The 15,686-nt window shown below is 41.6% G+C and overlaps 1 protein-coding gene across 1 annotated transcript in view; it reads left to right on the forward strand.

The window, feature by feature from the left end:
• The window catches only part of LOC133876512 (protein MICRORCHIDIA 6-like), a 52,121-nt gene extending 36,818 nt beyond the window's left edge, over nucleotides 1–15,303 (forward strand). Inside the window, exons 16-20 of the mRNA XM_062314800.1 lie at nucleotides 13,520–13,725; nucleotides 13,808–13,920; nucleotides 14,140–14,219; nucleotides 14,684–14,726; nucleotides 15,027–15,303. Of these exons, the coding sequence (XP_062170784.1) occupies nucleotides 13,520–13,725; nucleotides 13,808–13,920; nucleotides 14,140–14,219; nucleotides 14,684–14,726; nucleotides 15,027–15,137 (553 nt within the window). The 3' untranslated portion in view covers nucleotides 15,138–15,303. The remainder of the gene's footprint in view (nucleotides 1–13,519; nucleotides 13,726–13,807; nucleotides 13,921–14,139; nucleotides 14,220–14,683; nucleotides 14,727–15,026) is intronic.
• The last annotated feature ends 383 nt before the right edge of the window (nucleotides 15,304–15,686 follow it).

A 15,686-nucleotide genomic window follows, 5' to 3' on the forward strand; every position in this document is an offset into this window, starting at 1 on the left:
ATGGTTAACTTTAGACCAATCCAAAGGTGGCACACTCAAAAGGCACCTACTGATAGCCCACTTGGTCCAGCTGCAACTTGTAAAAATATTATACTTTATCTTTCACAAAAATTGCTTTAACTTTTCCTTTCATAAAAGGAATACATAAAGAAACTCTGATTGTAAAATGTTCAGAGACAAATTCTGCTTTCGAAAAATGACCTTTACTTTTTACATATTCACATAAAACTTACTTTATCATTTCTATAAAATAAACTTCTAAGATTCATAACAAACCTTTGTAAAAACAACTTACCTTCGATTTTGTAAAAATAGAGCTCACCGCACACAAAGTAAAATCATTACTTTATTTAAGCAAATATCTTTACAAAAAATACTATAATAGATTTAAACTGGCTTTTTGAGAAAATATCTCTTTACTCAGTTACATACTTACCTAGCATAACACATCTTTGCAGTTGACTCCGAAAATCCAATACATAGTTCCCCTACAACGAAGATAAAGAATTTCTTAATAAAATTCAACTATGATTTAATTTTAATTATTAAAGACCAAAGTCCTGGGTTCTATTAAAGGAACTCAAGTCAATGACTCAAATCCTTTATCTTAAAAATGATGTCCTTTACTTACCTCGGTCTTTATAAATTCAATTTTTTTTTTTTTTTGGCAACTAACCCTTTTTTATTTATGGTCGAGTTTTGCATTCTTAAGCTCAATTTATCCTTTATTTAGATATGCTTATTTGTCCCATAACAATAATTGTCATGTCCAAATCATCCTTGTATTGTAATGGTAAAATTGTCCTTTGTCCTTTATCTAATTAGCACTGGTCCAGATCCAGGTAAAATGTCCTATGTCCAGGTCCAGGGTAAAATCGATATTTATCAAGGTCCAGGTAAAATTGTCCAGTCCAGGTCCAGGTAAAAAATGTCCAATATCCAAGTAAAAATATCCTTTGTCCAACTAGCACCAGTCTAGATGAAGTTATGAGGGTCCTAGTTAATGTTTTCCGTACGAACTCGCTCTTAGTTTTTTGTCAACATTCTCCTCAATGTGTTTGTTCTCATAAGCAGCAAAAATCTATTTATTTTAAAATAAAAAATAAAAATAAAAAATAAAAAATAAAAAATCAGTACACTAGCTTAGCTGGAAATCATTATGGTTCTAGCTTAAAAAATATTCACTTCTATCTTAATCATCATAATTGGCCGCGAAACTAACTCTAAATCTTAATATTAATGTAACAAATAATTGATTTCAATATGAACATAAAACAGCTAATTCAAATGGTAAATTTCTCTCCTTTGCTTTTTTTATTTTTATTTTTTGATAAGTAAGAAAAGTTTTATTAAAAAGCGTAAGGCGCTCCTAAGTACACCAGTAGTATACACAGAAGCAACCAAAAGCTAGCCAAAAGAAGAGCCCAAACAAACCCAAAAAAAAAAACCCAAAGGAGCCCAAACAAACCCTACAAACTGAACAACCCAAGACCACAAAACCCACCAAAGAGAACACAACCCTACATCATGGGATCCTTTCCTTTTCGACCTCTTGAGGGAGCGCTCACATCTCCATAGTTAACGGAGCTTTTTGCGAGCTACCAATTGATCTAGATAAAAATCCTCTATAATAGCATCAAGAATAGTGAACGACTCCACCTCAAGACCATCATCCATCTCCCAATCCGAAGGCACCCCATCCTAAAACTCTTAATCTTGCTCCCACACCATGACCTCCCTAGAAGGACTGAAACCAATAGGCCACTGTTGAGACTGGGTAATGCCGTTGTCCCTCACAACACCAACTTCCTTGTCCTCCGAAGTCGAAGACAAGGCCAACTCAGAGGGCAAGGAGAGAGAGGTAGAAGGGGCTAACACAGCCGGCCTCAGGTTGAGAAATCCTTTCCGAAGGAAGCCTGTTTTCCCATTGCTCGCTTCCTTCTTCTCATTGCTCGTCGTACCTGCAGAAGACTTCAAAGGGGGCACTGTAGAATCTTCTTTAGAATTAGGCTTTGCAACTTAAGCCTTATTACATAAGCTGCCAGACTTCTTCAAACCTTCTATGCAATTTGCAAGTAGCCTATCGTTCCACTTCACTTGACCTTCCCTGAGATCCCTAGCCTTCTGGTAGTAACGCTGGAAGGACTTAGAAGGCTGCAACACAGGGGGAGAAGAGCGAATATTCTCACCCATCTCGGCCGCCCCTGTGAGAGGAGGGATGAACCCAGAGCTGCAAGGCACGGTGGCAGCATCAAGTCCATGTCCACCGAAAAAACCAGACCCAACAAGGAGAATCGCCTGAACCCAAAGCTGCAAGGCACGAGAGCAGCATCAAGTCCATGTCCACCAAAAAAACCAAACCCAACAAGGGGAATCACCTGAAACATCTGTGTAACGAGCGAATGAGGGAAGGAGAAAGGAAGGGACAGCTCGATAGGCCTTCTGAGATAAAGCGGCAGGATTGGAGCAACTAGGCAGAGGGGCCGGAACAGGAGACAAGCCCAGAACCAACCCAGAAACTGACAGCAATGAGAGCTCCGGCTGAGAAGACCGCCCAAGATCGGCCGTCAACGCGCCGTTTTGTCCCTAACGGCCTGGAACCTGCAAACTACTAGACCCACTCCCTGAAGAAAAGAAGCCTAGAACCAACCCAGATGCTGTAGACGACAAGCACTCCGGCTGAGAAGATCGCCCAAGATTGGCCGTCGACACCGAACCTGCATCCTCAGAGGCAACCGACTGAAAATGGATTCTGAGTTTGGGTCTTAGAATGGGATTCACCAAAAGCCGACCCAGACGGAACCCCTTGCACTTAGGGCCCAAACTGAACCCACCAATACGGCCTAGAAGCTTCTGAATAACCCGGCCCAAAGCCCAGTTAGAGCTGACAAGCTTGCGGATCAACCCAAACAAATTCAAACGAGAAGACGACACGCCTCGTGCAGAGTGAGAAACGTGGGTCTTCTTCTTACCCAGTAGACGAAGAATCAATCCCTTATCCAATGGATCAAACGGCGTGCCACGTGAAAAGGATTTCACCGGCCACCCGTGCGGTTGTTCCTCCAGGTCAAAGCAATTCACTGGCCTTTTTCCATCATCGACCACCCTAGAGCACGACCCCAGAAGCAAATCCAACTCACGCAGCTCATCAACCGAATGTTTGCTTCCCTACATGCTTGACGTGAGATGTAGCTACCCCCTGAACTACAGCTGCATAGGAAGGAGACCCACCCTGCCGACTGGATGATCCACCCAGCCGATTCGAAGTGTACGACTCAAAACCCATCAACTGATCCTTAGAGTCAAGAAAAGATGTCATCTTCCGTAGCTCACACGCAACCTGAGCCCAGCCTCAACCAAATTGCCCCTTTCCGACCACCCTCAGTGAAAACCATCACCTCTAGGTAGCGGCCAGACTTGTTCTCTCCCCCTCGAACCATCAAAACCTTAACATCCTCCTGGAAGTACTTGACAAAGTCCTTCACTAAAACCTTCAAAGCCTCTTCGACGATAGCCAGCAACCAAACAGAACTTTGACAACCCAAAAAAATGATCCCGCAGAACCCCTTTCTCCTCTCCTTCAAGCATAAATCCGACACTTTAGACTTCGCCAAAAAGGAGAAGCTTTTGGCTATCTTCACCCAAAAGACAACACTCTCCTTCACTCACAGAGTCAAACTTGCTACCCCAACACCCAAACAACCAAATCTAGTTCAGCTCACTTTTCTTCACGCACCAGCAGCTCACCTTGTTTTAGCTCGGCTCCCTGTTTTTTCTGTCACACAGTACTCTCACACCTCCCCCCTTTCACTCTCACTCTCACTCTCACTGTCACTTGGACTGCACTACTCCATCTCATCTCATCACAACACAACACGCATTCGTCCAACTATCAAAACTTAAAAATCATCCCTTCTCTTTCGGTCAAATACAAGAAATTCTAGCCACCAAAAATCCTAAACCTCCAACAACAAACTAAAAAATACCTAACCCACAATAATTCCCAAGAATCCGTTTTTATTAAACTAACCCAAAACCAACAACTTAAATCAACCGATTTTTACTGCTTAATGCAAAAATCTAGCTTCAGATTGAGTGGGTATTCCCAAGAATTTTAAGAAAAGCCAAAAAATCAATTCATACTTGACCCTTTCCAAAAGTCATCCCAATATACCCTTTTTGCACTTTGATTGTTGCACAAGAGGAAAAACTTTTGTTTTTGCTAAGGGGGGAGAGGGGTTCGGTTTAGGTGGAGGGTCTACAATTATTTGTCTCAATTTGAGAGAATTCGAGCAGGTAATTGTGAGAAACCACTTATGGGACCCAAAGTATCTAAAATCAAGAATTTTTTTTTTGATAAGTAATAAACTGACTTTATTAAAAGCGTCAGGCGCCCCTTAGTACACCGGCAGTATACAAGAGAAAACGCAAAGCTGGAAATCGAAAAAAAAACAGCCCAAAAAAAGAAAGAAAGAAGCCCACCAAACAAACCTACGAGAACCTAAACCTACAAGAACAAAGAACCCCAACCCAACCCTCAAGGAACACACAAGAAACCCACCCAAAAACCCACAGGAACCAACACCCTAAAACACAATACCCGTAGCCCACAAACAACCCACAAACTACAGAACCTGAGCCTTTCCTCTTCTACTCCTAGAAGGCACACTCACACCGTCGTAGTTTATGGAGCTCTTCAGATTCTGCAGTTCTCTCCTTCCTTTGATCTTATACCGCTTCCCCATACTACCCCGATGAAAATCTTCCTCAATGGCATCCAACAAAGCCAGGGCCGAATCTTCATCCTTAGCACCATCCGACTCCCACTCCAAAAATAAGTCGGGAGGAATAACGCCCAATGGTTGAGGAAAGTCACCTTCCTCTCCTTTATCCCACAAAACAATCTCCCCAGATGGGCTAAACCCTACCGTCCACTCCTGAGATTGGATCAACCCATTTGAGTTGGGAGTCTCACCCTTGTCAATGGTCATCAATTTGCAGCCGCTCAAGGGGGATGGAACTCTCGGGAAAAGGAACCCGCACCGTAGCCCCACTCCCCCACTTGGCATCAGCAGGTTCTGAACCACAGACCCGTCCAAAGCCTGAGAAGAAGTACCCAAACACTGCGTCATTGGCGAACTCAAAGCTGTCACTGCCTCATCAATCAGGGAAATATCCAACTTACTCGCTTTGGCCTTCGATTTCCGTTGATACCTCATGACTGATTTTGTTTCGGACGGGTAAATGGGAGCCCCACTGTCCACCATCATCGGAAGAGACAAACGAATCCTCTCTCCCAACGCATCCGCCCCCAAAGAGGGAAACTCAAATCCTTTAGAGTCCAAATCCAGCCCCCCAAGCAGAAACGGGGTTAAGTCACAAACAGACACTTCCGATCACAGGTTGGGCTTCAACGCACACACTGAGGCAAAAGGATCTTCAACCACCGCCGTGCACAAGCTAGGACTTGTGCTGGAGAACTCGCCAGTATCCGACAACCCTCCACCCATGCCAGTAGTCGTCTACACCTCCGACCTAGACCCATCTTGCCGGGCCAAAACAGGTTGAGCGGAGAAAGTCGGATTCTCCACCGGAGAAGAACCCCTCATCCACGACGAGCCTGACTTGAACACCGGAAGAGTAGAAGTTGACCCGTCCAAGGCTTCCGGCGCCGAAAAGCCCAAACCCGACATTCCGGAGTCCAACCTCGCTTCGTCGAGACCACAAACCTAATTCGGGAAAAACCTCTTAGCCTTCTTGGGGTTGGCTTAAAGCCCAACTTCCTAGAACCATCCCTACAGCGTGGCCTTCTAAGCACAGCTGAAGAGATCCTGCACCGGCCCAGTTTCAGCCCAACAGAAGAAATCTTGCTCCAGCCCACGTTAGACCCACTCACCCAATCCAGCCAAACTCCAACCTATTCGAGGATCTTTCTGCAGACTGAGATGTCGCAGTCCCATGTACTGCACTCTCTGCCTTTTCGAACATTGGAGCCATCACCACTGTGGTCTTTACCCACCGGATCCAAAAGGCTTTTCTCCTAGGCGGATCAGTCCACCGCCTGTCGAACAATCGCGCAAGACCGCTCCTTTATCGGGAACTACTCCTCCTCACACCAGGCCACCTCCTCCTGCGAGACTAGATTCCGGCCACCAAAAGCAGGGATGGTTGGCGTCGAGCGAACCGCCTCCGCGAAAGACAGTGGTCCCGCTGCCTTTCCCAAACAAACCCCCACCTTTTTCCCCCTTAACTTCTCCTCAGGCGAGGAAACACCGAACCCGCACCCTACCGAAGAACTAAAAAATTTTAAAGCCTTATGCAACTCACTAATAAACTTGAGCCAACCCCATCCACCCCGCCCCTCAGGAATACGAAGAAACCATCTCTGAACGCCCACCCCATAGAACGCTGCCTCCACAAACCAGCCATTAGTGTTACCTCCAATACGAACTATCGTCACCTTCGCCCCCTCCCTGAAAGATTTGACAAAATCAGACAGACCATGACCACCCATCAGCACCTCCATAGTCGAAACCAGCCATTTGATGCACTAGTTGCTAAGGAGTACCGCACTGGAATAAAATTTTCGCTTTTCTTCCACCCTTAGCACTGACGCCCCTTCAATAACCGAGAAGACAAACGCTTTTGCCTCGACCAGAAATCGTCTATCCATCCCTCAAAGCCCTAGCGTAACGCGCCTCCACGCGCCACCACTAGGGAATGAGCAGTGTTCTAAGCCGAGAGAGAAGAGAGTTCCTTGGGAATTTGACCTAAAATCAAGAATTTAAAGATAGGTAAAGCTTTAACCTTGATTACCTTCAATTTTCCAATGAGCTGACCAGAGAAGATGGCCGCCAGAAAGTTTCGGTAGCTAGAAGCGATGACCAGCCATGTGAGCGGAATTTTCGGTCAAGGGAGTATAGAGAAACGCAATGAGCTTGGATGTGTGAGAGAGAGAGAGAGAGAGAGAGAGAGAGAGAGAGAGAGAGAGAGAGAGAGAGAGAGAGTTTCTGCACTTTGATCGTTGCACAGGAGGAAAATTTTTTGTTTTTGCTAGGGGGGGAGAGGGGTTCAGTTTGGGTGGAGGGTCTACAATTATGTCCCAATTTGAGAGTATTTGGGCAGGTAATTGTGAGAGACCACTTATGAGACCAACCTAATCGGATAAGTGGTTAGACAGTCCAATTTTTATTTGGTTAGATGGGTCTCATAAGTGGTCTTTCATAATCACTTGCCTAAATTCTCTTAAATTTAGGTAAATAATTGTAGACGATCCTGATCCGGGAGAAAGGTTGTGATGAAAAAAAATCAAGCACCCTTCCCCCCCCCTTTTTATTGGTTAGGTGGCCTTTTAATTTAGAGATATGATATGTTTACAACTCTTGTACAAATCCAACAACTTTTTTTAAAAATCAACCGTTGAATATGTAGGACCCACATGTAGGAAAATAGATCCAATGGTTAGTTTGAAAAAAAAAATTTGTTAGAGTTATACATAAGTTGTGTCAAGAGTTGTACAACAATCATTTCTGTTTAATTTAACATGTGTTGTTTAGGTTTGCGCCCCTCTATGCTTTTAATGAATTGATTTGAAATTACTTGTCAAAAAAAAAAAGGTGTTGTTACCTTTGGTGACAACACATGCCATGTTCCCTTTTTTCTTTTTTAGTTAAATCCATCATGTTGTTATTTAAAATATTCCTATACTGTCCCTCTTGGAAATTTAAATCCACCAATCAACCCATTCAAAATTAGTCCATTCCCTAACCTCAAAATCAAACCATTTATTTTATTCAAGCTTGACCCCTAAATTAATCAAATCTCTTATTGCTCCTGTATTTTTTTTTTTCCTTAAACTTTTGTAACACTTCTTAAAATCTTCCTCATGGAAATTAAAGCCTATTCAAAATCCTTGATCAATTATTCCAATAGACCCTTACTGTTAGTGATAAGGTTAACTCCAACTCAAAGTTTCAAGACTTATCAACTGAAGATAAACGCCCAAGGGTTCACGGCAGCTCAACTAATGATATAGATAGAATTTGTAAAACTAATCCTCAAGACTTACACTTGAACTCAATCACTTGAGATAAGTCTAATACACTTGAGATAAGTCCTATTGAAGTCGACTATCTTCTTTTAGCTAGATAAGTCTAAACTGTAGTCTATTATCACCGTCTATCTTCTGCTACATGATACAGAAGTTGTATTTCATTTTGTCTGTAACTCTTCTCCTATATATACGAACAAGCCTATGCTCTATTTTACAAAGGCAAACAACCTGCAATTTATATCTTCTATATGGTATCAAAGCAAACACTGACTAACGTCAATATCTCTTCCGCTTCTCCCACTCAAATGGTTACCTTCAATCATTTCAACCCTTTAAAGGTTACATCCGGCAACTACAACCATTGGATTCCTCAAATTGTTCCCCATCTCAAGGTTGGAAATTTGTTCGGATATGTGGATGGTACTCACTATTCTCCACCTCCGACGCTGGTTACTACTTTGGATGGAGTTGTTTTAGTTAGCCCCAATCCTTATTTCCTTCACTGGCAGATGCAGGACCAGTTGATCCTCGGCGCTATTAATTCCTCCCTCTCGGAGAAGATGCTATCCCATGTCACTCGCTATACCACCTCCAGAGAAGCATGGCTGACTCTAGAAACTTTATTTGCTTCCCAGTCACGGGCACGAACGATGAACGTTCATTTTCAATTGGCTACCCTCAAGAAGGGCAACTCCTTTATCACGAAGTATTATCAAAAATTTCAGCAACTTGCTGATGCGCTGGCTGCAGTGAACAAACCACTCAACCACTTTGAAGTGGTTTCTTTTCTCCTCGCTGGTCTCGGGTCTGAATATGATCTGTTTGTGACATTTGTTCAAACACGAGTTGAACCTTTGCCCATTGAGGAACTTTATGGCCACTTACTAACGCATGAATTGAGCTTGGACTACCATAATACTGCCATTGATCTTTCTGTTTTAGGTGTTGACGTTGCATCTCGAGGACCATCCTCCTTTAGGAGCTACCGTGGAGGCCGTGGCCACTCACACGGCTCCTCTGGTCGTGGCTCCCCTCCTCGCCAATCACCCCGTTTCAACCGCAGCAAGGGACGTGGTTTTCCCTCCACTGGCCGTGGCTCATCCAGCAATCGACTACCGTGCCAGATATGCAACAAAATCGGTCATCTAGCCATTAACTGCTACTCAAGGTTTGATAACACCTATTCAAGTGACACCTCTTCTCAGATGCAGGCCTATCTCTCTACTCCAGCAATCACTTCCGATTCCAACTAGTACCCTGACTTTGGTGCTACCCCTTACCTAACCTCGGACTTGGCAAACCTCAACATATCTGCTGTAGATTACACAGGAATCGATCGTATCCAAATCGGCAACGGTAAGGGGCTGCCTATTCACCATATCGGCAAAGGCCGTCTCTTTTCCCCTCCTCTCCATTTTGATCTTCATGATATTCTGCATGTCCCTATGATAACCAAGAATTTATTATCTGTCCACAAATTTGCAAAAGATACTAATACTTTCTTTGAGTTTCATCCACACTATTTTTCCTTGAAGGTTCATCGATCGGGGAAGGTGTTGCTTCACTGCCCGAATAACCATGGTCTCTACCAGTTTCCACTGACCTCCAATAAATCATGCCCCTCTGCTCTAGTTGGTGAGCGTGTCTCTATCCCTCAATGGCACTTTCAGCTAGGCCATCCAGCTTTTAAGCTAGTTCGCCAAGTTCAGTCTTCCTTTAATCTACCAATAGTTTCCACAAAGCACTTTGAGCTGTGTCACGCCTGCTTAAGCTCCAAAAGCAAGCAACTATCCTTCTCCTTGTCATAGTCTCACACCGAGTGTCCTTTAGAACTCATTTATACAGATGTATGGGGTCCATCTCCAATTTTTCCACAAATGGTTCTAAGTACTATGTTTCATTTCTAGATGCTTTTAGTTGTTACACGTGGTTATATCTACTTTCTTGTAAAGTTGATGTCACTAATGTTTTTATAAAATTTCAAGTTTATGTTGAACGGTTCTTTGATTCCAGAATTAAATCTGTTCAGTCTGATTGGGGAGGCGAATATCATCCCTCTTAACAAATTATTGCAATCCCTCGGCATCTCTCATCTCATATATTGCCCTCACATGCACCAACAAAATGGTGCGATTGAGCGCAAGCATTGCCATATTTTCGAAGCTGGTCTTGCCATCCTATCCCATGCAAGCGTACCTTTTCAGTATTGGGATGATGCCTTCTCCACAACATGCTACTTAATAAATCGCATGCCCACTCCGTTACTAAAAAATCATCCACCCTTTGAAATCCTTTCCAAATGCAAACTCGACTACAAATTTTTACGTACGTTTGGATGCGCATGTTGGCCTAATCTACGCCCTTACAACTCAAACAAGCTTTAGCCCCGTTCCTTACAATGTATATTTTTGGGGTACAACCCTAACCATAAAGGGTACAAATGCTTAAATCTCTCCACCAAACGTCTCTACATCTCAAGGGATGTAGTCTTTGATGAGGGTGTTTTTCCCCTCACTCTTATGTCTAACAAAACCTTGGATCAACCTCATATCCCTTTGCAGGTACACGGCATTTCTCCCACTTTGGTTGCTCGGCCTCCAGCAACACTACAACCGATCATGGTCCCTTCAACTTATCAATTTGCATCCGGCTCTCAGTTTCCATGTCCCCAACCTGAAATTAACACCGACATATAGGTATCACCTCCAATCCCATCTACAGTAAATTTATCACCTTCCCCTTCTCAAGCATCAAGTCCTAGTCCTTGCCCAATCCCGCAACCTCCTGTTTCTACTCATCCAATGGTAACTCATGCCAAGAATAATATTACCAAACTAAGACAACTCACTGATGGCACAGTCCGTTTCCCCATTCCCCATGCTCTTCTTGCTGAATCTACTACACAAGAATTGGAACCTACTTGTTACACTTCAGCCATGAACGATCCACATTAGAGGCGTGCCATGAATGTGGAATTTGATGCACTTTTACAAAATCAGACCTAGACCTTTGTTCCTCCATCATTCGCATAGAATGTTATTGGCTGCAAGTGGGTATTTCAGTTGAAGAGGAATGCTGATGGGTCTCTTGACCGTCACAAGGCACGTCTCGTAGCTAAGGGATTTCATCAACAGCCGGGTATTGATTATGGTGAGACCTACAGCTCGGTTATCAAACCTACAACGGTACGCTTAATTCTCTCACTTGCGATTTCTAATGGCTGGCCTATCCATCAAATCAACATCCAAAATGCATTCCTCCATGGGAACCTATCTAAGGACGTTTACATGGCCCAACCACCCGGGTTTGCTCATCCTCAATACCCATCTCATACTTGTAAACTGAAAAAGGCTTTGTACAGTTTGAAATGGGCACTCAGGGCTTGGTATTCCAAATTAAGCAATACCTTGATCCAATTTGGTTTTATTATCTCTCGGTCTGATAGCTCATTCTTTATTCTTCAAGTGGCTAGCTATACCACGCTAGTACTAATCTACGTTGATGGTATACTTACTACATGCTCTAATCATACTGCTATTCTTAATCTTCTTGTTGCTCTTCACTGTGACTTTGCAGTGAAAGACTTAGGCTCCTTTAATTTCTTTTTGGGAATAGAGGTCCTGCCATACTCTCGTGGAGTTATACTATCTCAACAAAGATATGTCTTGGACATTCTCAAAGGTAACAAGATGCTTGAAGCAAAGCTAGTAAACTCGCCTATGGCATTCTCCACTCATCTCTCCACCTTTGAAGGGGACTTATTTGATGATCCCACCTTATACAAAAGCACAGTTGGAGCCCTTTAATACTTATGCATCACTCGGCCGGACATCTCCTATTGTGTTAACAAACTCTCATATCCACTGGCAATCTGTAAAAAGGCTTATGCGCTATCTCAAGCAAACAATTCAGCATGGTCTTTGTTTTCAAAAATCCACTATCAATTGCATTCAAGCCTTCTCCGATGATGATTGGGCTGGAAGTCATGACGATCGTCGCTCCACAGGTGGCTACTGCATTTTTCTTAGTGATAACCTTATCTTTTGGAGTTGCAGGAAACAACAAACGGTTGCCAGGTCAAGCATTGAAGCTGAGTGCAAGGCACTGGCAAACATGGCTGCAAAATTATTCTAGCTCCTCTCACTGTGTTCCGAAATTGGTATACGATTCTCTCAACCTCCAACACTATGGTGTGATAACATTGAAGCTACTTACTTATCTTCAAATCCGGTCTTCCATGCACAAACAAAATAAATAGAAATTGATTTTCATTTTGTTCGCGACATGGTTGCCAAGAACTCACTATTCATCAAGTTCATCTCCAGCAAAGACCAATCTGCAGACATCTTCACAAAACCTCTCTCATCCTCACGCTTCAATATACTTCGGAGCCAACTCAACGTTACTACTGTACCGTTTAGCTTGAGGGGACGTGTTAGTGAGAAGGGTTAACTCCAACTCAAAGACTCGGGACTTATCAACTGAAGATAAACACCAAGGGTTCACGGCAGCTCAACTAATGATAAAGATAGAATTTGTAAAACTAATCCTCAAGAGATACACTTGAACTCAATCACTTGAGATAAGTCTTAGTGAAGTCGACTATCTTTTGTTAGCTAGATAAGTATAAACTATAGTCTATCATCACCGTCTATCTTTTGCTACATGGCATAGAAGTTGTATTTCATTCTGTATGTAACTCTTCTCCTATATATTCGAACAAGCCTATGCTCCATTTTAGCAAGGCAAACAACCTGCAATTTATATCTTCTATACTTACAATAAGGCCAAAAATCCTTAATGCTTGAAATTGAAACAAAAATTATTTTACCTAAACATAAAGCCACCATAACCTTTAAAACGTGTTTGTTTTCTCAAAAAGGGTCACAAGTCCTACTTATCCAACCAACAATTATTAGTCTGTCTTTACCCAAAATTTTTAAAATTTAAAGAATAATTCCTTAAAATTTAAGCTGGGGTATCACAAGTATCTTGTCGTGGTTATGGAAAATTTCCCTAAATTGTCTCACTGTCCTGCTTTTTTCCCCTTCTCCTAATCCTGCTGGAGCTATAAAGTTTGTAATTTTTTTTTTCAAAAGTTATCTACGTGATTTTCATCCGCCAAATAGAAGGTAATTACAAAATTTTCAGTTTTATGTAGTGTTTGGATGGAGTTTTTACAGCATCTAAATTATATTTTATTTTCTTTAAATTGATGTATGGGATCATTTTCATTATTATTGAAATAAGTTACTTTTCTTCAACTCGTGTGACCTTGTCATCAGTTTCTTTGTTGAACTTGTTTTGGTCAAATGCGAACAAAAGACAAATCCACTTTGAAGTATGGAATTGTGCCTTTTAAGTACTGTGTTATTTCTGTGTGGTGGAGTAATGCTCCAATTTTAGGTTAAGGTATCATAGCAGATTTGTAACACCTCCCTGATGCACATTAATGAACTTTGGCAGGGATTATCATTGTGGACTAATTGGCTATCAGCCCAAAAAAATCCCTCGAGCACCAGTGACCCCACAGGTTTCATCCCATAGTATGCCACACAATGGCAAACAACTTGTCATGCCTAAGAAAAGTTCCCCTGCTATTAGTGGTACAAAAGCAGCACTTGGAAGAGCAGAGCAATCAATATCCAAGTCCCAAAGCATATCTGAAATTGGTACTTTTTAAGTTAAAATCAATTTTCATAATTTCTAACCTTAATAAACGTTAGCCAACATACGATTCCCTGTATGGTATAGGATTACGTGTGAAGAGGAAGGAACATGGTGATATAATAGAGGTAGAAAAAGCAAAACGGCAAGCAGTGGAAGTTGCCAATGTAACTGATGACGGGCATTGTCAGGATATACAGGTCTGGACGGGCAACTTGCAATTTAATTTTCCCTGATATTGAATGCCAATACTGCACCCACCCACTCTAGGTCAAAGAGTATAGACCCCTTTCTCTATTTACATTGATTTAATTTGAATTTATTGGCTATGCAGAGACTACCAATGGATATTTTGTTTGTTTCCGTATTGATGATCTAGTGGGGAACTGTTGCTAACGGTTTTCATGCATTTTATGTAGCCGCTGGATATGACTGGTAATTGGCCAAAAGATCAAGAGGCTGTAAACTTGTTGCAAGAAAACAGGAAGCTACGTGCAAAGTAAGTATGTTAGGTGTTTAGCCCTCCATGGTTAGCTGCACTTGCACTTAAACCAAATAATAATAGATTAAATGGAATTTTGTTTTCGCTTTTCCCCTCTTTAATTGGTAACATATACATGTATCCCGTCAGTTTTGATCTCATGACCTCATCCTCTACTTTCCTCTTATGGGAGGAGGTGCCATATGAGATAGAGCTCATTGACTAGATTGAATGGAGAATCCAGATATCAAGGATTGACGTTTTGGTCATAATTTGGGAGATTTACTTCTTAGTATCATTTTTCTTGGCTATTTATACAAAGCACTGGCTGATGCTTGTATAGCAAAGACCCCTTTTTGGCGTGAAAATATCTTTGATTAAATCAACAGCTGCACTCCAAATTATGAGGAACTATGATCACATCAGGCATCAATTCATGCTCACAAAAGGCACTTATTTATTTGTTTGTTTTATGCTTTCAGATGTTTGGAGTATGGAAAGAGGGAAGAAGAACATAATCTCAAGGTACTTTGGATGCACCAATAGTCACTACTTGTGTTGTAGATTTCTGTCTTCATATGTTTGATTCCTATACGATTTCTGTACTTGGGTCATAATTTTTTTTTTTTTTTTTTAATCTGTGTCTTAATGCTAAAAACATTTGGCATTTCATTGAAAAGAAACTAAAGATGCCTTGCTTTTCATAGACTTTGAAATGAGCCTATTTTTACATGATTTATTGATGGCAAATTCCTTCCCTTTTCAACAGTTTATAAGGCCATCTTTTCACCCGTTAAATGAGAGTCATTCTCTTTGTATGTGCAGGTGACACAGCTCAAAACTGAAATTGAGGAGGTTCAACGTGAATATGAACGGATGTTGGCTGAATTAGAATCCCTGAGCACAGTCAAGGACGAAAATAATGTGTTAATATAGATTCTGTTTGTTCTTTTTCTACCATTCCTTCCTTTGTATCATAGTGTTGTAGTGATAGGTCTGCGTAGCCTAGGGCTCGTTTGGGTGTGCGATTTTTTTGTATTGTATTCTACTATTCTTTACTATATTTAAAATTATGAATACCGAAAAAATTTGTTTTTTAAAATTATGTTTTGATCGTTTAGAGAACTTGGGATGAAATTAGAAAAATTTGAATAAAACTAGAGTAGAATTTGAATTTCAAAAATCAACCCAATACATGTTTTTCAAAAATAATAAAATATAATAAAAAAAACATGAGTTATTTTAAAAGAAAAAAAATTTTAAAAGAAAAACCACTCTTGGTAGTCAGCCACCATCAAATTTTACTATGGAATAAAAAGTTTTGTAAGTACTCGTAAAACTTTTTTAGACTCAAAGCTAGGCTTGTAATTTTACGAGTGAGGCAAACTCGAGTTTGAATGCCAACTTGATTGGAGGTCCAGGTGTAACTACGTGAGGTTCGGATGGCTGAAGAAAAGGAATAGGTTTCTCTCTATCTATGGGGGG

This window comes from Alnus glutinosa, chromosome 8 (genome assembly GCF_958979055.1).
Source record: "Alnus glutinosa chromosome 8, dhAlnGlut1.1, whole genome shotgun sequence".
NCBI classification, from domain to species: Eukaryota; Viridiplantae; Streptophyta; class Magnoliopsida; order Fagales; family Betulaceae; genus Alnus; species Alnus glutinosa.